General features: G+C 39.2%; 1 protein-coding gene across 5 annotated transcripts in view; it reads left to right on the top strand.

Annotated features, from left to right (window-relative positions):
• The window catches only part of LOC148893932 (zinc finger MYM-type protein 4-like), a 46524-nt gene that overhangs the window by 9016 nt on the left and 14624 nt on the right, over positions 1-22884 (top strand). For all 5 annotated transcript variants that reach the window (XR_016115941.1, XR_016115940.1, XM_089004015.1 and 2 more), the window contains 18 exons: positions 3239-3274; positions 3453-3652; positions 3783-3907; positions 4457-4691; positions 4827-5039; positions 5134-5284; positions 5364-5479; positions 6301-6645; positions 6728-6878; positions 6988-7163; positions 7334-7505; positions 8472-8585; positions 9066-9109; positions 9203-9341; positions 12353-12415; positions 12585-12730; positions 12815-13676; positions 13895-14143. Coding sequence is in view for 3 of the 5 variants with exons in the window: in XM_089004015.1 (XP_088860141.1) it covers positions 3239-3274; positions 3453-3652; positions 3783-3907; positions 4457-4691; positions 4827-5039; positions 5134-5284; positions 5364-5479; positions 6301-6645; positions 6728-6878; positions 6988-7163; positions 7334-7505; positions 8472-8585; positions 9066-9109; positions 9203-9341; positions 12353-12415; positions 12585-12730; positions 12815-13676; positions 13895-14143 (3537 nt within the window). In the remaining 2 variants the exon portion in view is untranslated. The remainder of the gene's footprint in view (positions 1-3238; positions 3275-3452; positions 3653-3782; positions 3908-4456; positions 4692-4826; positions 5040-5133; positions 5285-5363; positions 5480-6300; positions 6646-6727; positions 6879-6987; positions 7164-7333; positions 7506-8471; positions 8586-9065; positions 9110-9202; positions 9342-12352; positions 12416-12584; positions 12731-12814; positions 13677-13894; positions 14144-22884) is intronic.

Below are 22884 nucleotides of genomic sequence, written 5' to 3'. Positions count from 1 at the left end.
TCAACCATTGCTACCATTCTCCGGTACAGAAAAGCCATCAAAGGTGCGTCTGTTGCAAAAGGTGTTTCCGTGCTCTCAAAGCGACGTTCTCGGGCAATCGAAGAAGTCGAAAAACTTCTGTTAATTTGGATTATTTGACAGTGAGTAAAGCTATTTTATGCGAGAAAGCACGGTTAATTCACGCCGATATCGCCATGCGCCAACCTGGACGTTCGGCGCTTATTGAGGATTTTAAAGCCAGTAACGGATGGTTCGAGAACATCTGAGGAGGAGATGGCTGCATCATCAAGTGAGCTCATACAGGCAATGTTGGCAAAGTGGAATGATGTGCAAGCTTTTACTGAACAGTTCCATTCAGAAAAGACTGTGGCTATGAGAATCATCAACATGATGAATGATAATGTGATGCCTCATTTCGTAAGACCTTACAAGTCAGAAAGCAACAGGTGTCAATTAAGAGCCATCAACGACCATCACAAATGCAAATAAAGTGACTTTATGATACAATGCTGTGTATTTCTTTCATTACAATACAATAGCACATTTATTATACATAGAATAAGGTATGTTGTGTAGTTTTAAGGCTTATTTAGTTGAAAAGTATATTTTATGGAAACCCGGGAACGAATTATTCCCATTTTAATGGTTTCCTATGGGATTTTTTTAGATACAGTTTTATTTTTAGATACATTTTTTTTAGATATACATTTTTTTTAGATACCTACCTTTTTTAGATACACACTTTTCGCCTTACACACTGTCTGGGAACCAATTAAGTTCGTATGTTGAGGTCTCACTGTACTCAGTCACTGTCGCAACCCTAGTAGCATAATTACTTATGTCAATTTTAATGTCTACAGAAAATCATAAAAATATGTCTTTGTTCAGGATAAATCGAAGGCAAAATAACCCGTTTACTGTTCAGCTTGACACTCAGACATTTCTTGGGGCTGGAGGATATAGCTGAAGCTATTTCTGATCTGCCAATACTGATGAACCTTACCGTATTTCCTGTGTTATAAAGCGTTTCACATTATAAGGGGTACCTTCAATGAATAGCCTATTTCAAAACTGATTTCATGTTTCAGGTGCACTGGATTATATTGAACATAGAGAAATAACCCTTTAGGTTACAATTGGTTCCTGCTAACGACATACCCGCCAACTACTCCGGTTTTGCCGTAATGACTACGGTTTTCATTATCCCATTCGGGGTTGTGGTTTATTAATGAAAATTACCGTTTTTAAATTTAGAACAGGCGATCGGCACAGTGCCAGGTGTTAGAATCCTTTAGATGAATTGCGCGATGGCGTGCTACGGGTGATTCCTGGAATCGAGAGTCAAGAGTTAGCATCGTTTTTATCATTGTCATGTAATGGCATCTGCTGGAGAAAAAGCAACAAAATGTGTGAAATCTAAAAGAAAACTACAGTCATTTCGTGAGGAATACTCCCAAGCATTTCCAGGAGTTATACTTCGGTGGAGAAAAGATGTAAAGTGCGCAAACTGCAGGGTATGTCACAAGATTTTTGTATCGAACATGGAGGGATCATCGACATACTTTATTTATTACACCGTGAGGTATTTTATTTAATGAGTGAATGTGGTTTAATAAGGACTCAGGTTCACTATATACTGCGTAAAATTTGATCAAAATCATTCCTTCAACATATCCATTATATTGCACCGTATCTACTGTATCATTTGTCCTTGGTATCATTAGATAGCTTTGTTTTGTGGATCTCAGCTGGTATCAAAAATAATTTATAGTGGTCAAAGATGTGATTTGATATGATGAATATCAATTGTTAGTCCTTTATTTTAACAATCCTTGGTACCTTATATGTAAATTATTACACTGAGCTGTATGTTTGCTTTCAGGGGTGGGAGACTAGTCATTGTGCACTTTATGATGATTCTATCTTTTTTTTAACTTAGAAGAGTATAACCTCATATCTTTTTTTGTACAGAAGAGTGTTTCCTGTTAACTTAATGTACATATGAAAATTCAATATGTTTATGATTCATTGATGTAAAGTATTGAATGTTAATGTGGATGTCTTTCAAATTTGAGTTTGTTGGTAGCTATTTTTGTCAACTTATAGGAATGTAGGTTAGAACTGCATATTTGAAGTTACTAACAATGTCTTCCAATTCATCGTACTTTTCAAACAAGATTTATTATTAAATGTTTAGTTGATTGTAAAATATTTGTTTTGTTTTCTTAAAATAGTAGCAAACATGATATTTTCATGATTGACAAGTTGAAATATAGGTATTTTTTCACAAGTATATCATTGACATTGATCAATGTGTGATTTGTATGGTGTTTTAGCCTCAAGTAGCTGCGACCCATGGAATAATATGCCGGGGATATTACTAGGTTTTCTGGTTTCAGAAGTTGGCAGATATGTAATAATCACCACTGGAAGGAAGAGGGACACTAACAGGGAAGCAATGCAACTATAAATGTAATTACAAGGCGCACTTTCGGATTTTGAGAACATTTAATACCAAAAATATATTCCAGAGATTTGCTGGTGCATTTTCGGCATTGTGGCACCAATATTCGGAATGGATTGGATGTACCTTTATATGTCTCACAGTGGAGAAATTTACATTTCACAGCAGCAAAGTTATTTAAGGAAAGAAAGAAGTAGAAAAACAAAATACAGGAGCTGCTGGAAAGGCACCATCTTGAAGTAAAAAAAAAACAAAATAACAAATATGACAACACAAAGACACAGATTCATTCTTCAGCACTTGCTGTACCCTCTTTGTGACATAAAGCAGTTCTAGATGAACGAGGAGAGGATCAAAACGTCCTTTTCAGCAGTGGATCAGTGACATAATGGTGGAATGTGCACCTCTACTACAAGCTAAATGTTGAAAGCAAACACGCAGCTGTAGCATCCATTGACGAAAAGAGATTGTCTCACATCTCCACAGCTACAATGGGTCCTTTCATTTTGTCTGCTGCTCGGGGAACACTTTCTTTGTTACCTTCCAAGTTTCAATTTAAAAAAATCTACAAAGACCATATGGTCTGAAATTCCGTGGTGTTCGGCAAAGTTGTAATCTATTACTGTAGTCTCATTACTTGCCCTAAAAATGTACTCAAATAGCATAAATTCAATGCGTGTGAGAAGAGGGGGTATGCAGTAGAATATATCAAATACAGAAGGGGTTTGAAATCGCTAATTTGTGGTTTTTATTTCTTGTTTGTTTTGTTTTTAGGAAATTCTACCAAGATGGTGACACCTTCTCACATCGGTACTGGATGACTGACATAAAGAAAATAGAAAAAAATGTTGCAAATGCATTGATATTTTTTAATTCATTTATCTTATGACTAAAATGATTTGGGCAAATATGAAATTTGATAAATATTTTAGTTCTATAGCTCACTAGTTCCTGTCTCATCAAACTTTGCCATCTATCTTTCTTCCAGCCCACCAAGTGGCAGCACCTGCTCCTCCACAAACAGCCTTTTTTATTCCGGGAAGAGGTGCTGTTCTCCAAGCAGTGACCCCGCTTTCTGTCCGACCTTCAGCTGCAATTCAGACTTCGCTTCCGACCTTGCCTCCACTATCCCTTCGCCCCCCGATGCCTGCCATTCCTGGTAGTGTTCGCTGCAGTGGCTGTTTAAAGGTAAGATTAGATACTCGCTCCTCTTCTGGCTACTCGCACAAAAGAGACAAAACCAAGAATATCAAGGACAATGTGGTTTGTGACAATGTCCAAATAATTTTGTTTCTGTTTATTGGATTATTGTGTTTAGGTTCTTCTAAAAGGTCAAACAGCATTCCAAAGAAAAGGTTCCACTCAGCTCTTCTGCTCTACTGTTTGTCTGACAGGACATTTGCCCCCAAACACCAAGAACCAATTATGTTCCCTATGCAACAGGTACATCTTGGTGACCCTTCCGACTGAGTTAGAACTAGAAAACGGTATAATGGGTATTTATAAGGCGCCCCGTCGTATAGTGGTTAGCGCGTCAACCTCCTACCGCTGTGGTTGTGGGTTCAATCCCCGCTCCGGCCACCCTGTGTGGAGTTTGAATGTTCTCCTCGGGCCTACATGGCTTTTCTCTGAGTCTTCCGGTTTTCTACTCACGTTCCAAAAACACACCTGGCAGGCTGATTGTAAACTCTAAATTGTCCCCAGGTGTGATTTTGAACTGGAATGGTTGTTCGTTTCTGTGTGCCCTGCGTTTTGCTGACAAACGCATGTGACGCACAAAGCACGTTTCTTTCAGTCATCAAAAAAACGTGAGTCCATAACACTGGAATCTTCTGTCGGTATTGAGAGAGTGCTCACCTCTGCTTCAGCAAAATGCCATGTTTAAACTAGTGAGACAACCAAGAACATTCTGAAGATTAGTTTTGACGTTACCTCCAGTCTAAACTGATATTCAGAGAGCACTCTGTCTTTGCCTTTCTTGTCTTTTTGCAGTGAGATTCTTCGAGTTCGGGACACAATAACAATCCCAGCTGATGACAACACCTACTTGCACTTTTGCGGCCAGCACTGTTTGTCAATCTTTAGACACAGGACAAAAAACCCCGAAAAGGCCCCGGAAAAAGTTGTTGAAAAGCGGCCAGAGAAGAAGATTGATAAGCCGCCAGAGAAGCCCGCTGAGCGACCGGGAGAAAATGTTATTTGTAGTGTGTGCAGAATCACCAACAGGGTAATCATAATGACATGAGATTGGATTGCAAACAAACTGTGAACTCCAAATGTCAGACAGATTCTCGTTAATGAAATGTATCCTTCATAAGATTAATACTTACTTTTCTTTTATGATCTTGTTCATATGCACCAGATCGAGCATGAGGTCAGCCACCAAGGTCGTCTGCACACACTCTGCAGTGATGCTTGTTTTGTAACATGGCGCAAGATGCGACAGTTAGCCATGAACTGCTGTGAAGGCTGTGGACTGTACTGTAGTAGTAGTTCAGAGTCCTACCATGCACTCACGATTGAAAAATCAGAGCTCAACTTTTGTGGTCCTACGTGCATTCGTACTTACAAACAGGTATTTGAATGTTTCTTTTTTTCAGGAGGAAACACATGACACACTAAATATTCTAACATAAAAAGTTGTCTTTCGTTTCTTCCCATCCAAACAGTCCTGCCGAAAGACGGTTGAGTGTGCGAAATGTCAAAAGTCTGCAATAGTATCAGCGACCATTATGGAGCGTGACGAGAAAGGAAAAGTTCAACTCTATTGTTCACCTGTTTGTGTGCAAATGAGTCGACCACCTCCACACACACTAACCGGTAGGCTGGCACGCAGTCCCAGAAAAATGTATAATGTTTTTTAGAGCATTCATGTGAGATGTTCATGACCATTCCACAGGGGCTATATTCCCATGCTGTCTGTGCAAGAACATAGCTGTTCCTCAGTACCACCTAGCAATGGTGGATGGCACCATCAGGAATTTTTGCTCCCTTGAATGCGTTTCTACTTTCAGGGTAAGGGTGGTGCAACAACTGCATAATCGTAATTAAAATTACGCGGGCTTCTTTTGGTTCAGTTTAATTCATTATTAATTGCATGTTATAATAATAATATCGATGAGGTTTCTTCAGATTTTCACAATTGTATGGGATAAACTACAGAGTCTGATAATATCAACCATCTAGAAATTTAGAATGTCATGTTGTCAATAGTCCTAGAAAGTTGAGCAAAATTTAAGTGTAACTTAGATTGTCACTTCCCAAGATCATAAAAACGTGTCGAATGGTCCTGTATGAGTTCTGAGGTTGCAAAACCGCACCAATATACCAGCAAATCTGTGACATGTATGTGGGGGTGTCATCACTTGTTGTCCTTTAAACGAATTATGCTGCAGTTACAGTTAGCTGTGAAACTAAACTTTGATTTTTAGAAAAAAACTAGTGCTAATGGTAAAGTCAGAGCAAAATCCCATCGGCGTACGAATGAAAAATTAATTGCAGCATCTGGCGAATCAGAATGAGACATTTATTTAGTCCATTTTCCCCAATTGTTTGAATATTTTGATCCTGAAAATCGGTGTCTGGAAAAATCTGTTTACTACACATTAGAGATTTTTCCAGACACCAATTTTCAATGTTTTTATTTTTTAAATTATATTGTTTTTTTTTTAAATGATTATTTCTTTGCCAAAAATGTTCCCTTTCATTCTTTTTTTTAATCTTTCATTTATCTGACTCTATATTAGTCTTGCTTCGTTGGGCACAGTTATCTCAAAATGGATTTCATTTCCGAGGCCTAAATTTGTATTTGTTTATTTTTTGATATATTTGAATAGAAATCAGGATATGCTGGGTCAGAGTTGATCAATGGAAAGCCTTCTCCAAAGGATGCCTCACGACTAGGGCTCTCCTCCATCGCAAGCTCTGTCCCTCCCATTCCTCAGGACTACCCATCTTCAGCCCCCTACCCCACCAACCATGGAAGTAACAGCTCAGTGCCCCCTTTGGTTCCTCCGTCGTTAGCCTTGACAACAACTTCTGCGCCAGGGCAAGGCCAGCCTCGTACACCCACAGCCCTTTCTGTGAAACCAGCAGAGGGTGGAACCAATGATGGCCCCAAAGTGACCTGCCATCAGTGTTCGAATCAGTTCATCACCAAGCCCCTGCTTTTTGGCCACAAAGTAAGACTCTTCCCTCACCTTATTCACCATTTGAACTCCAGAACTGTTGTATTATTGTACCTTTATTTTTGTTTCTTTGCAGGATCAGATTTCTGTGTTCTGCTCCATGATATGCTGTGACATGTATAAAAGAGTTAAGAATATTTTGGCAATGTGTGAAGTTTGTAGGAAGGACATGATGCCATTTGACACAATGCATTACAATGGGAAAGACATTTTCTTTTGCAGCAAACGTGAGTCACCATCAGTTCTTGACATTTTCCATGATGCTAATTGGGGTTGAGTTTCCACTTGTTCTGAACATATATGGCTGATGATTTTCCCTTCACTATTGTGTTTCAGACTGTAAACAAAACTTCAAAATATGCACATCGCCCCGTGGTAAGGATCCACCCAGCAGTCCCTGTAGCTATTGCTATAGCATTAGCCAAAGAATGTTGCATAGTCACTATGGAGGCAAGCTGGAAGAGTTCTGCAAGCCCCTCTGCATGTCCCAGTACACTGTACTCTATTATGGGGTAAGGAGTTCGACCTGCATTTGTTATCAAAAGACACTGGTAACCTGGTAATTGGCCCTGACATTGATGAAGAATCAAAACCGAACGCATTATTTTGTATAATTGAACATTTCTATTAATTTCACAACGAGTCTCGTGACAATGTGAATTAATCACTGTCTGTTGTACAGATGGGCCGCTGTGACAGTTGTAGGAAGCAGGGCTACTTAAATGAGAAGCTACAGTACATGGGGTCAGTGCGGAACTTCTGCAACCTGACCTGCTTACTCGGGTACTGCTCCCAGAATTTTCAATCCACCCAGCACACTCCCAGCAATGGGACTGAACCAGAGCCACCTCATGGTAAGATTTGGTGATGTATAACGTCAAAATTGACTCTGGCTTGGTGAGAAATTGTTGTGTTGCATGATGTAGTTATAAAGTTAAGTGAGCTCCCGGTTCTTTCCCACCTCAAGTCACCCCCCCCCTCCTAAACTCGCAGCAGTTCTTGCAGAGTCAACAGATCCGCAGATGTCACCCGAATAGTTCTTGTCACATTTGACCAATGAAATTACCCGGCATCTCACATCGTATGTGTAAACTGTCAGTCGTACAGGAGTGGTCCATCGATGAGAAGGTTTCTTCAGTCGTCATCTGTACTTCTTTGAAGGAGTCGGACGTTTCGCTTCGTATCCAAGAGGCTTCGTCAGGAACTAAAATTCAGGCCAGTCGTAAACCCCATTATTAGGCAGGACAATAAAAGTAATCAGTCATGACAATAGAAGTAATCAGTGTAGCCTCAGGGAATAGTCCTCTGCTCCCCCCAACCTGGGAGCAGGGACCTATCATAGCAGAGTCTGGCACCGCCACATCTGGAGAGTAGGGATATATATATATATATATATAGGGTCAAAACTACCAGCATAAAAAATGTGTTCGCTGACGAAGCCTCTTGGATAAATAGTGCAACGGCCGACACATTCCAAGAAGTACAGATGACGACTGAAGAAACCTTCTCATCGACCAACATCTCACAGTGGACCGATAAAATTGTCCGATTCCGCCCTTATTCTGAATATTCATTTGCTACAGTATTTGTAGTTGTAGTACGCAGAGAGGATACAGTGACACAAAGCTAAGGTTGTCCATACAACCTTAGCATCACTTTATTCAAGCAGCTCAGAGGGGATGTCATATCTATATATTTTTGTTTTTCTATACTTTTAAAATAAAATCTTAGTTGTGAATGTGCCTTATAGTGGCAGTGGCAATCGAGTCGAAAATCAGATTGTGATTTAAAATGGAACATTTTTCTTTCTCCTATTCCAGCTCCAGCTCAACCTCACCATTTCCCAATATCTAATCCTGTTATTGCTGATGTTGTGTCACTGGCAAATGGCTCTGCAACTCAGCCCAGCGTGCCGTCGGATGTTGCAATGACTGGTGAGCTGCTTTATGCAGTGATATTTCTCACTGAGCCACTGAGTACCAAGCAGTAGATCTCATTCATATTGCCTTATCGATTCAGTTAGTAAAACAGTTGAGTCGATTTGTGTTTGTAACAATATTTACTGGCTATGTTAAAAAAAACATGACTAGGAATTTATTCATTATTGCTAAGTGATGAACAACATGAGCAAAAAATGTTTCCAAAAACAAAGCGCTACTTCCTTTGAAGAATACATGCAGTTTTTTTTTTGGGTGTAAAAAAGCCCAAGTCCTGGCAGAAAATGTCATACCCCTTTTGCAAGCCTGTGTCCTGCTTTCAGTCATACCATTATTGTCAAATGGTAGCTTTCAAAAAAACAGGTTGTATTGTAGACATGCCACTGTCAGAATGAATTGACTTTGTATGCTGGCTAATATACTGTGCCCTACTATACTGTACTGTCACATGTTTCTTCTTTTTTTTTCCCAATACAGGAGGACTTGCAAACTCAAGTGTTGATGGCAAAATTCTTGATCATGTATGTATCGTCTTTCCTATTGAAATGAGAACTTGTTGCAAAGGATACAAGGCCAGCACTTTAAATCTTTGTTTTTGCTGCCAAAATGTGCAGGCCAGTACTCAAACGGATACTATGCGCGTGACATCACCGTACCGACGTCAAATGAAGAACAAATCCGTTCTTTGCCGGCCATTCACAATGGATCAAGAGAGCATATGTCTGCTTCTCCAGTCATCAACAAATTCTTCAGGTAAATTCAGAATAAGACTGTTTAAGATGGCTTGCCCCAATTACACGTGTATGAGCCCAGACATGTTAAAAAAAAGTCACACTGACCCAAATTTAAAAAATAACGTGTTGGCACACATAACCCTGGGTTGGAAAACACTGGTTTCCAAAGTACAACACAGGCTGTGTTTGAAATTAATGGGAGAGGAGTGCTCATCAGAGTTAATTTCCAAATGCACCGCACAAAAGCTCTAGACCACAGGTGTCAAAGTCAAGCCAGATGCGGCCCGCCACATCATTTTTTTCGGCCCGCGAAAGCAAATCAAACTTGTTAAATTCCATGATGATTGCTAAAATCTGAGCCAAAATTTCATATTTTTGGATGTCAACCACAATAAAAGTCATTATTCTTGACTTCACATTTGAAAACGAGTTATTCATTAATTTGCTGTGTGCTCTATATGTAATATTTGAAGGGATTTAAACATTCTAATGGGTTCCCCAAATTCATAACGGCCCTCGAGAGGAAACCATAACTACAATGTGGCCCGCGGCAAAAAATGACTTTGACACCCCTGCTCGAGACGGACAAACCACAATTTACCACAACAAAGAATGTGTGTGTGTGTGTGTGTGTGTGTGTGTGTGTGTGTGTGTGTATATATATATATATATATATATATATATATATATATATATATATATATATATATATATATATATATATATATATATATAATCCGTTCCCAGGTATCCATAAAATATAATTTTCAACTAAATAAGCCTTAAAACTACACACAACATACCTTATTCTATGTATAATAAATGTGCTATTGTATTGTAATGAAAGAAATACACTGCGCTGTGTAATAAAGTCACTTTATTTAAATTTGTGATGGTCGTTAATGGCTCTTAATTGACACCTGTTGCTTTCTGACTTGTTAGGTCTTACGAAATTGAGGCATCACATTATCATTCATCATGTTGATGATTTTCATAGCCACAGTCTTTTCTGGATGGAACTGTTCAATAAAAGCCGGCACATCATTCCACTTAGCAAATCAAATCCTGTGTGTTGAGGACCTCATTATGGTCAGCAACAAGCTCCTCGATATCATCTGCATCCACTTCGTATATATATATATATATATATATATATATATATATATATATATATATATATATATATATATATATATATATATATATATATATATATATACACACACACACACATACAGTGGTACCTCGGTTCTCGAACGCCTCACTGTTCGAACAAATCAGTGTTCGAACAAAATATTCGAGATATTCTTGCTTCGGCGTTCGAACATCAATGGGTGTTCGCACGCACTCACGCGTCGTATTGGTGTTCGAACGTATCTATCTATTCAGAATCAGAATCATCTTTATTGCCAAGTATGTAGAACACACAAGGAATTTGTTTCCGGTAGAACACGCTGCACTAGTATCGTCATCAAAAAAAACTGCTAAGTGGCACTATACAGTTCCATTTTGGCTACGGTTGAAAGAGTTCTAAGAGTTCAAAGAATTAAAGCTGTTTAAATGTCTGCTGGATTTGGTGCGCATGGATCGGTAGCGCCTGCCTGAGGGGAGTAAATGGAAAAGGTGGTGGGCAGGGTGCGGAGGGTCCAGTAGGATTTTCCGCCCCCTCGTTTGGATTCTTGCAGTGTACAAGTCCTCGAGAGTGGGTAGGGCGGTGGCAATGATTTTTTTCCGCCGTCCTCACTGTCCGTTGAAGTCGGATTTTGTCCATTTTTGTGGTGGCCCCGAACCAAACGGTGATGGAAGAACACAGGATGGATCTATCTATCTATCTATCTATCTATCTATCTATCTATCTATCTATCTATCTATCTATCTATCTATCTATCTATCTATCTGTCTGTCTGTCTGTCTGTCTGTCTGTCTGTCTGTCTGTCTGTCTGTCTGTCTGTCTGTATGCCTGCCTGCCTGCCTGCCTGCCTGCCTGCCTATAATGTGTGTGTATGTATATACATATATGTGTGTGTGTATATATATATATATATATATATATATATATATATATATATATATATATATATATATATATATATATATATATATATATTGGATTGGATATGCCTTTATTAGTCACACAGTGGAGAAATTTACATATAAAAATAAATAATATAATATAAATTTATATATATATATATATATATATATATATATATATATATATATATATATATATATATATATATATATATATATATATATATATATATATATATATATACACACATACACACGAAGTGGATGCAGATGACATCGAGGAACTTGTTGCTGACCATAATGAGGTCCTCAACACACAGGATTTGATTTGCTAAGTGGAATGATGTGCCGGCTTTTATTGAACAGTTCCATCCAGAAAAGACTGTGGCTATGAGAATCATCAACATGATGAATGATAATGTGATGCCTCATTTCGTAAGACCTTACAAGTCAGAAAGCAACAGGTGTCAATTAAGAGCCATCAACGACCATCACAAATGTAAATAAAGTGACTTTATTATACTGTGCAGTGTATTTCATTCATTACAATACAATAGCGTATTTATTATACATAGAATAAGGTATGTTGTGTGTAGTTTTAAGGCTTATTTAGTTGAAAATTATATTTTATGTATACCTGGGAACGGATTATTCTGATTTTAATGGTTTGAATTGGGATACACACTTTTCGCCTTACACACTCTGTCTGGGAACCAATTAAGTTCTCACTGTATTTTTCTTTTGCTCTTTTGAATATTTCGAATGTCACTTTGATGCAGAATCGTTCACAACAAGTGAAGTTAATTGTGTCAATAACATTAATCAATAAATTAAAAGAGCATTATCTTGCGATTATGTCCTTCTTCGTCTTGCATTTTTTTTAACATTTGTATTTTTTAAAGCGATAACCAAGCGTCAAATGTTGCCTCTGAATAATGAGAGTGTAACGGATGCTGTAGTACACCAAGGTAATCCCAGGTCCCTCTCTCCAACCAGATGAGATCACATCAGAAGACTCAGAAAACGCTGCTAAAAAGATGAAGACAGACCAGGAAATGGGTGAGTGAGTTCCTCTGATGTTTCTCAGCCGTGACTGTACAAATATATTGTTGATTGAATAAACTGTCTACTGTACATTTCTTCTGCAATTGAACTTCCAGCATCAGATGTGTATCAGTCTGCGTTCCTTTTCAGTTCATGATGAAATAGTGCTTTCACTCTCATCCAGCTCCATCCCCAACTTCATCAAATTGCTCCACAGAAGAGGAACAAGTGAAGATGCTCATGGTGCCAATTCCTGTGCCAGTCTTTATCCCAGTGCCTATGAACATGTACTCCCAGCACACGCCCGTTCCAATGGCAATGCCTATAACTGTGCGTTCCATAATCTTATTTACCTGTTATATCACATTTAAATGATGAGAAGCACTGTACGCTAAACATGTTTTTCCCCGCCAGGTTCCAGTGCCGATTGTTATACCACCTCAGAGTAAAGAAGTGACAGACGCAGCCATCCAGTTGGAACCTTGGAACGAAGAGCCTGAGAAGCGGGATAATGTTGAGGAGTCCATGGAACGGGAGGTCATACCCCCGGATCCACTGCCTGCTATTGTTCCGTCACAAAGAAAAGATATGAAAGATATAGCTGTCCAGCCAGATCCTTTGGAACAATTGAACGAAGAGCAGAATCAGGCTAAGAAACCATCCCAAATTAAAGATGTGAAAGATGTCGCTGTCCAGTCAGAGCTGGTGGAAGCTTTACAGGTTCCCTTATCTATTGTGGTGCCAGAGTGTAAAGATGTAAAAGATGTGGCTGTCCAATCGGAGACTTTGAATTTGGAAAAGCAAACAGATTTCACTGACTCCAAAGAATATCAACTCACATCCAAGATCATAACACCCATTTTTATCGCACCACCAAGCAAAACAGCAATAACCACTGCTGTCCGATCAGATGTTTTGGAACTGGGTACTGCTACCGCCGTCCAATCTGATCGTTTGGCTGCACAAACCTCTGCAACGCTCCAGTCAGATTCTTCAGTTGTGGAGACAGGTGGCACTTTCCAGTCGGACTCTTGTGATGTGGAGACAGATGCCACTGTCCAATCGGATCGTTTGGCTACACAGACTGCTGCACCGGTCCGATCGGATTGTTTGGATTTGGAGACTGGTGCCAATTTCCAATTAGATCGTTTGGGTCACGACACTGTTGCCCTGGTCCAAATAGATTCTTTGGATATGAAGACACCTGCCACTGTCCAATCAGATCTTGGGAATGTAGAGACTGGAAAAAAGATGGATTTGGATGATGCTAGCACAGGTGATGCCTGAATGATTATCTCCACCTATTTTTAACACCCAACTGTTGTATCTCAATTTGCAGTATTGTGCTACTTGAGGCATTGTATGCAAGATATTGTTGGGAGTATTTCAAAAAAAAATTCCCCCACAGTGTAGAAGTAGAGTTGATTTTAGATATTGATCGGCTTTATTTTTTACGTCCACTTACCATTTCATATTCTTTCCATTTTTTTACAGGCCAGGGTAAAAGCACAATGTCAGAAGTGGTTTCCGCAGCAATCCACCAAGTTAAGGATATTCCTAACACAGCACAAAGCAAAATTCCTCCGCCAGTAACTTCACTGAGGAAAAAACTGGCAAGGCAAATCCTACGTAGGAGCCAGCCGAAAGCTAAACCGACAACGAGCGAGAACCAAGACACCATTATTGCTGAACACCAGCCTCCCTCCTCTCCAATGACTGATCTGGAGTATGACTTCCCAATGGGTAAGATATGAATGATTTTAACAGTGATTGTCACACTCAAAGTTGACATGCCCTGGATCAAATTGTGTCGGGTTTTTTTCTTTTTGTTTTTTATTTTAATTTGATACCTATTTTTGTACTTATCCAAAAATATGTCACAACCTTAACATTGAGCCTGTTCACCCACTCATGATCAAAATTCCAGTTATCCGTTGAGACATTTGAAAAACAAAAGGGTATTGCTGTATGAAATATATGCTCATATCTCATTAGGGTACCATACTTTGTGCACTTTCAGGCACTTTGCATTCTTGTATAAAGCACGCCTTTAATGAAAGGCCGATTTAAAAACATTTTTCATATTTACTATGCACTGTTTTATAACAAACACCCATACAATAGAATAGAAGGCACAATAGTGGCTGTGGTTGCACTATGCATCTAGATGGAGCTATGCTAAAGGAAATACAGTACACTACAGCATTATTACTATAGAGCTTTCACAATCAGAAGTGGTCCCAAACACATACATTAAAGATGTACCAATTATTGCAATTTGCATTACAAAATAATAAATGAAATATAAAACTTCTGAAAACAAACGATTCAACAAAAAGGCACACAAACCTTCTGGGCTAAACATGTCCTTAGAAATTCCATGTCCCCGTCCATCTTCCTTTGTTTTAGTTGGTACTTACTGTAACTCTCTTGTGATATTATCTTTGTATCATAATGGCTGCGTAGAGCTTGCAAAGTAGTATGTATGTGTTGGTGAATGAATATATAAATTAGTGTGAGGTAGGTTACATTTGGTTTCTGCTAACAATCTCAACATTGAAAATAATTGTCTCCTTCGTTATCCTGGCTTTAAAAAAAATATTTTCTAATTTTAGTACACCATAAATACAGCCAATCCATAGCCATGGCACTATATAGTAATGAAGGTCCTAAAATGTACATTTCACTGCAGCAAAGTTATGAAACCAGTGATAGCAGTGTAGTTGTCAACTTTTTTTTTTTCAGTCGTTCAGTTTTAGTACAACCTCAATAAGACCGGATGTTTTGCTAAAAACAACATTGAAGATTAATGTCATTGAGTTTTAAAAGCATTTGCGAATATCCGATCCCATGGCATATATTTGATCATTTACGACCTATCATTGGACTTTCATGGTGGTGTAGTAAAGGGACACAATACGTGGCTAAAGAACAAAACTACAATGGAAGTGAAGTAGGATGACTTAGATCACAGGTGTCAAAGTCAAGGCCCGGGGGCCAAATCTGGCCCGCACATCATTTTATTTGGCCCGCGAAAGCAAATCAAACCTGTGAAATTCCATGATGCTTGCTAAAGTCCGAACCAAAATTTAAAATTGTCCTATGTAAACCACAATAACAGTCATTATTTTTTACTTCAGATTTGAAAACTGGTTATTTTATTATTATACGCTCTATATGTAATATGTGGAGGGGATTAAACATTCTAATGGCTTCCCCAAACTCTTAATGGCCCTCGAGAGGAAACCGTACCTACGTGACCCGCAGCAAAAAATGACTTTGACATCCCTGCTTTAGATTCTCTGAAATATGGGCCCATGGTGACCATGCCCACTCTTGATAAAACATCATCGGTCAGGTATTTTAGTTTATTCATTTGTTCTTCTTTTTACACTTTAAATAACTGTTTACATTGATGAGAAGGTTTCTTCAGCCGTCATCTGTACAAATGTGAAGGTTTCGGACGTTTCGCCTCCTATCCAAGAGGCTTCGTCAGCGAACTAAAGTCTGACTGGTCGTATCGGCCCTATTTATATATCCCTAATGTCCAGACATGGTGGCGCCGGACACAGATATGATAGGTCCCTACTCTCAGGTTGGGGGGGCAGAGGATCCCTCCCTGTGGCCCCACTGATTGTTCCTACATTCCTAACGACTGGCCTATTACCCCCACTCCCACCGGTATCACCTCATCAGCATAACGACCCTCATCAGCATTACGAAAGTTGCCTAACCTGTTTTGCCTAAGCTGGCTATTGTATGAACGATCTAAATTGAACCTCACCCCACCAGACCGGTTTAATGAAGGATTTTGTTGTTTTATAAGAATCGCTTCTTTTACCCCCCCTTTCAAACCATCTATGTTCTTTCGCTGAGATTTTAACCTCATTGTTGTCAAATGAATGGTTGCTAGCTTTTAGGTGCAAATGTACTGCCGATTGAGGTCCACTTATATTATCCCTGCGATGTTGATAAAGTCTTTTTTTGAGAATTTGTTGAGTCTCCCCAATGTACTGCTCTTTACAATTTTCATTCTTACAATGTATGGAATAAACTACATTACTTTGTTTTTCATTTGGTAGTCTATCTTTTGGATGCACTAATTTTTGCCTTAACGTGTTTATCGGTTTGAAATAAGTAGGAATTTTATGTTGCCAAAGGACTCTTTGTAATTTTTCCGAAACTCCTGCAATGTACGGTACTGCTACTCCTCTCCTTTTTGTATCTTGAGAATTATTGGTTTCATTCCCTATTCTTTCTTTCTGACATTTGTTGAATGACCACTGAGGGTACCCACAGTTAGTGAGTGCTCTCCTGATATGTTTTGACTCCTTTTCTCTACCTTCAGTGCTAGTTGGTATTAGTTTAGCCCTATGCTGGAGGGTTCTGATAACTCCTAGTATGTGTTGTAAAGGGTGGTTAGAGTCAAAAAGTAAGTATTGGTCAGTGTGCGTAGCCTTCCTAAAGACTTCGGTTTTTAGCGCTCTGTCCTCTTTTATAATTACTTTACAATCCAAGAAGGCTAGTTGGTTCTCTTGAATGTCCTCACGAGTAAATTTAATGTTGAAGTCTACAGAGTTGAGGTGATCTGTGAAGGATTGAATTTCTTGTTTCTTAATTATGACAAAAGTATCGTCCACATATCTAAACCAGTGTCTAGGTTTTGTCCCTGGGAAGGATGTGAGGGCCTGTTTCTCCATCTCTTCGATGTAAAGATTAGCCACTATGGGTGAAACTGGTGAGCCCATAGCACAACCATGAATTTGTTTATAAATTTTTTACAGAAATTGAAAATATGTAGTCTTAAGGCAGATTTCTAATAATTGGCAGATGTGATCCGGTTTAAGTTTGGTTCTTTCATGCAGAGAAACATCCGCCAGCAGCCTCGTCCTCACCACTGAGACTGCTGCTGGGGTTGGGACAGATGTAAAGAGAGAAGTCACATCGTATGATGCCAAACTTTCCTCAGGTTCCAATATGAGGTCTTTGATCCTCTCTACAAACCCTGTGGTGTTCTCTACGTGATATTCTGTGTTACCAACCAACGGAGCTAAAATAGTTTTTAAATATTTGGCTACATTGTATGTAGAGGAGTCAATGCTACAAACAATGGGTCTGAGGGGGAACCCTTCTTTATGTATTTTTGGCAGGCCATAGATACATGGCGTGGCCTCTCCCAGGTATAATCTAAAATACATCTGTTTGTCTATATGTTTTCCTTTCTCTAACTTTTGGAGACAGTCAATCATTTCTTTCTTGTATCTATTGGAAGGGTCCCTTTTTAGTTGCTCATACGTGTTAGAATCACTGATTAACCTATTTATTTTGTCTTCATAATCCAATGTGTTGAGAAGCACTGTGCATCTGCCTTTGTCTGCTGGCAAAATTTTTGTCTTTTTGTAGAGTAGTTGTCAGAGATATGCCAGTCAGACACCGTGGGCAGAGACTCAGAACCAGAAAGATTGTCCCCACTGCCGGCAGGAGACGCAGTCATCAGATGACATACGTCTGAATTCTGCGCCCCTCTGCCGAGCTATTTATTGAGAGTATATGTAAATTAAAGTGATATATTAGTAAACATAGTTTTCTTGGTTATAATGCCACGCCTCTGGGCGTTCTGAGCACCAACAGCTGCAAGCAGTAAAACATAAGACATTTTAATTGGTTGTCTTATAATAATTATATCGCATTATCGATTTGGTGTTTGCCATCGACGAGCATTAATTCATCAACCTTATTTCGGCACCTCAGATCGAAGGCAGTTTGATTTCGAATGTCCGAGTAGGACTGACCACATTCCAACACTTCGTCCGTCCAAAGCAGAAACAAGTGTGTTGTCAACTTTTTATACATTCGGGGCGCCCCTAAATACTGCCTGAGATCTGCGGGCCGGAACACGCATCGCGCTACCTTTTTCCAACTTTTTCTTGTGTGGTCTTCCATCTATTTTTTTTTCTTTCGGCGTCGTAAATATTTACTTGAACAAACAGTGTCGATCCTTCAACGTCTATATCAACAAATTCTTCTTCGTCGAGGCAGACTGGCAACTACAGGTAATAATTGTAAATAAATGTAATTTGATTTAACTCGTTGCCACAAACGGGAAGACTTTCGCGGAGCCATGTTACTGCCTCGACTTCACTGTAAATTACATGAAATCGCAATCTCGTTCCGGCGTGTTCTTTCGAAATAAAATATTTAGGTGCCGGCGCCTAATTAAATTTTTATTAATACTATCGAAGCAGAGCGAATTATTAGCGTTCAATTTTCGCCACATCCCCCTGCTCTCTCTCTCTTTTTTTTATTGCTTCTATGAATTTGGTCCAGTTCTTCACCGCATAGGGCGGACTCTATAACTGGGTTCGTTCAGTAGGACAGCAATTCAAATTTACATTTGTGGTTTCTCCTTCTTCAACCCCCGATCAGGTGAGGAGAACTTGCATATTGCATCCACAAAAGTCTGCTGTTTGAATCCCACTGTATATTATATGCCCCCGAAACAACCCCGCGACATAGTCAAGCTCGCAAGCTTGACACACAGACCCGCATGCTCACACATTGACTCAAAGAGGCACACAGACACAGTCACACAACCACAAGGATGATCAGTCCTTGTGTACCCAAAAACCAAGCTCAGTTCAGTACTCTCACTACCACATGAACTAGCTTAATTTTTTTCGAGGCTTTTCATTCTTCCAGACCTTCAAAAGGCTGTACTATCCAATCTTCAAGACCCAAACAAATAGGCTTGTCCTAAAATCAGTATCCGACTGACTTTCCGTACGGTTTTTTCCATGGCGCAATGGCCCTTTAGAACGTTCTCATTTTCCTTAAATCAGTATCCGACTGACTTTCTGTACGTACTTTTCCATGGCGCACTGGCCCTTTAGAACGTTCTCTATCTTCCAAGACCCAAACAAATAGGCTTGTACTGTCCAAAATCTTCCAAGACCTAAACAAATAGGCTTGTACTATCGTTTATCAGACTGACCTCAATTTTTGGAGACGATCCTTCCGGTCCCGAGCCCGCCCAGGTTCGTTGGGATGGCGTTTGCGTCTCACCCGGCGAGCAGGCCTGGCTTCTGCCCCCAAGAAAAGGAGGTCCTCTCGAAATCTTGATGGCCTTGCCGGTGCACCGCTTCTTGACAGTCTCTGTAGACCGCTCACCGCAGGAGACGCGTTGCCATCCCGGACGAGCCCCAAAAATGTCAGAGATATGACAGTCAGACACTGTGGACAGAGACTCAGAACCAGAAAGATTGTCCCCACTGCCGGCAGGAGATGCAGTCATCAGATGACATACGTCTGAATTCTGCGCCCCTCTGCCAAGCTATTTATTGAGAGTATATGTAAATTAAAGTGATATATTAGTAAACATAGTTTTCTTGATTATAATGCCACGCCTCTGGGCGTTCTGAGCACCAACAGCTGCAAGCAGTAAAACATAAGACATTTTAATTGGTTGTCTTTTCCAAGAACTGATAAATTTGTAATCTGGCGCTTGTGCAGGATGTTTAAGCCGTAAATAACTTTGGTGAAAAAGGAGTATCTAAAGCCCTAAATTCTGTGCAAGGCCGGACCTTCTAGAATCTAGATGGAGACGACAGTTCACCTTGCCGTGTCTGTTTCACTCAGATTTACTGTGGCCATCTGCGCTTTGACTGTAGGCCCATTGTTTAGTTGGTCAGCAAAGCACGGCACTTTTAAACATGATAAATTATTATTCTCCATCAGTAGTTAACGCCTTTCTCTCTTCTAATGTTATGTTGGACGGAGGAAGTTTGGCACTACTGAGAACAGCTGATATTTTAATGCGTAGATCATCTGCCTCTGCATACGAAAGTTTGTTATTTTTAATAGCCGATTCAGTAGCTGTGATGTAATCTATTGTAGGTATAGTTTTAGGAGTCACTGAGAAATTTAAACCTTTGGTAAGTACCGCCTTTTCTGTCTCTGAGAGATCTCTGTCTGACAAATTTTTGATCCAATTCTCCCTTGCAAACTGTAGCTGAGATTGTTTCAGCATCTAAGATTGAATCTGAGGTGGTTCTTTAAGTCAGCTAATTTAATTTTTAGACAGAGCCGGTTAATTCCTAAATGCTTGAAGCAAGCACCCCTGGAACCCGGATACTTAGCCGATAAAATGCAACAAAATGATACTAGGAAAATTCTAAATTTGCGAATTAGGAGACTTAACATAGAGATAAAAAACAAACAGTCAGAAATAGAAACTTATTATCAGCGATTACAAACTAAACTTAACCACAAAATATATCAGGAAGTGTATGAATTTACTAAATCCGGTTATATGAGGCACCACAGCAAAACCAAAGAGAGACAAAAGGGTAAATTTCAAAAATTACTTTTACTGAAACAATCTCAGCTACTGGTAAACACGCGAAAAATTAGGAATGAACAGTTTGCAAGGGAGAATTGGATCAAAAATTTGTCAGACAGAGATCTCTCAGAGACAGAAAAGGCGGTACTTACCAAAGGTTTAAATTTCTCAGTGACTCCTAAAACTATACCTACAATAGATTACATCACAGCTACAGAATCGGCTATTAAAAATAACAAACTTTCGTATGCAGAGGCAGATGATCTACGCATTAAAATATCAGCTCTTCTCAGTAGTGCCAAACTTCCTCCATCCAACATAACATTAGAAGAGAGAAAGGCGTTAACTACTCTACAAAAAGACAAAAATATTACAATTTTGCCAGCAGACAAGGGCAGATGCACAGTGCTTCTCAACACATTGGATTATGAAGACAAAATAAATAGGTTAATCAGTGATTCTAACACGTATGAGCAACTAAAAAGGGACCCTTCCAATAGATACAAGAAAGAAATGATTGACTGTCTCCAAAAGTTAGAGAAAGGAAAACATATAGACAAACAGATGTATTTTAGATTATACCACGCCATGTATCTATGGCCTGCCAAAAATACATAAAGAAGGGTTCCCCCTCAGACCCATTGTTTGTAGCATTGACTCCTCTACATACAATGTAGCCAAATATTTAAAAACTATTTTAGCTCCGTTGGTTGGTAACACAGAATATCACGTAGAGAACACCACAGGGTTTGTAGAGAGGATCAAAGACCTCATATTTGGAACCTGAGGAAACTTTGGCATCATACGATGTGACTTCTCTCTTTACATCTGTCCCAACCCCAGCAGCAGTCTCAGTGGTGAGGACGAGACTACTGGCGGATGTTTCTCTGCATGAAAGAACCAAACTTAAACCGGATCACATCTGCCAATTATTAGAAATCTGCCTTAATACTACGTATTTTCAATTTCTGGAAAAATTTTATAAACAAATTCATGGTTGTGCTATGGGCTCACCAGTTTCACCCATAGTGGCTAATCTTTACTGTCTCTGAGAGATCTCTGTCTGACAAATTTTTGATCCAATTCTCCCTTGCAAACTGTTCATTCCTAATTTTTCGCGTGTTTATTTATATAGTAGCTGAGATTGTTTCAGTAAAAGTAATTTTTGAAATTTACCCTTTTGTCTCTCTTTGGTTTTGCTATGGTGCCTCATATAACCGGATTTAGTAAATTCACACACTTCCTGATAGATTTTGTGGGTAAGTTTAGTTTGTAATCGCTGATAATAAGTTTCTATTTCTGACTGTTTGTTTTTTATCTCTATGTTAAGTCTCCTAATTCGCAAATTTAGAATTTTCCTAGTATAATTTTGTTGCATTTTATCGGCTAAGTATCCGGGTTCCAGGGGTGCTTGCTTCCATCTTTACATGGAATAGATGGAGAAACAGGCCCTCACATCCTTCCCAGGGACAAAACCTAGACACTGGTTTAGATATGTGGACGATACTTTTTGTCATAATATAGAAACAAGAAATTCAATCCTTCACAGGTCACCTCAACTCTGTAAACTTCAACATTAAATTTACTCGTGAGGACATTCAAGAGAACCAACTAGCCTTCTTGGATTGTAAAGTAATTATAAAAGAGGACAGAGCGCTAAAAACAGAAGTCTTTAGGAAGGCTACGCACACTGACCAATACTTACTTTTTGACTCTAACCACCCTTTACAACACAAACTAGGAGTTATCAGAACCCTCCAGCATAGGGCTAAACTAATACCAACTAGCACTGAAGGTATAGAAAAGGAGTCAAAACATATCAGGAGAGCACTCACTAACTGTGGGTACCCTCAGTGGTCATTCAACAAATGTCAGAAAGAAAGAATAGGGAATAAAACGAATAATTCTCAAGATACAAAAAGGAGAGGAGTAGCAGTACCGTACATTGCAGGAGTTTCTGAAAAATTACAAAGAGTCCTTTGGCAACATAAAATTCCTACTTATTTCAAACCGATAAACACGTTAAGGCAAAAATTAGTGCATCCAAGAGATAGGCTACCAAATGAAAAACAAAGTAATGTAGTTTATTCCATACATTGTAAGAATGAAAATTGTAAAGAGCAGTACATTGGGGAGACTCAACAAA

Source organism: Hippocampus bargibanti, linkage group LG09, assembly GCF_051943395.1.
Source record: "Hippocampus bargibanti isolate YZ-2025 linkage group LG09, ASM5194339v1, whole genome shotgun sequence".
NCBI classification, from domain to species: Eukaryota; Metazoa; Chordata; class Actinopteri; order Syngnathiformes; family Syngnathidae; genus Hippocampus; species Hippocampus bargibanti.
The sequence above is the reverse complement of the archived record's forward strand: the minus strand, read 5'-3'. Positions and strand labels throughout refer to the sequence as shown.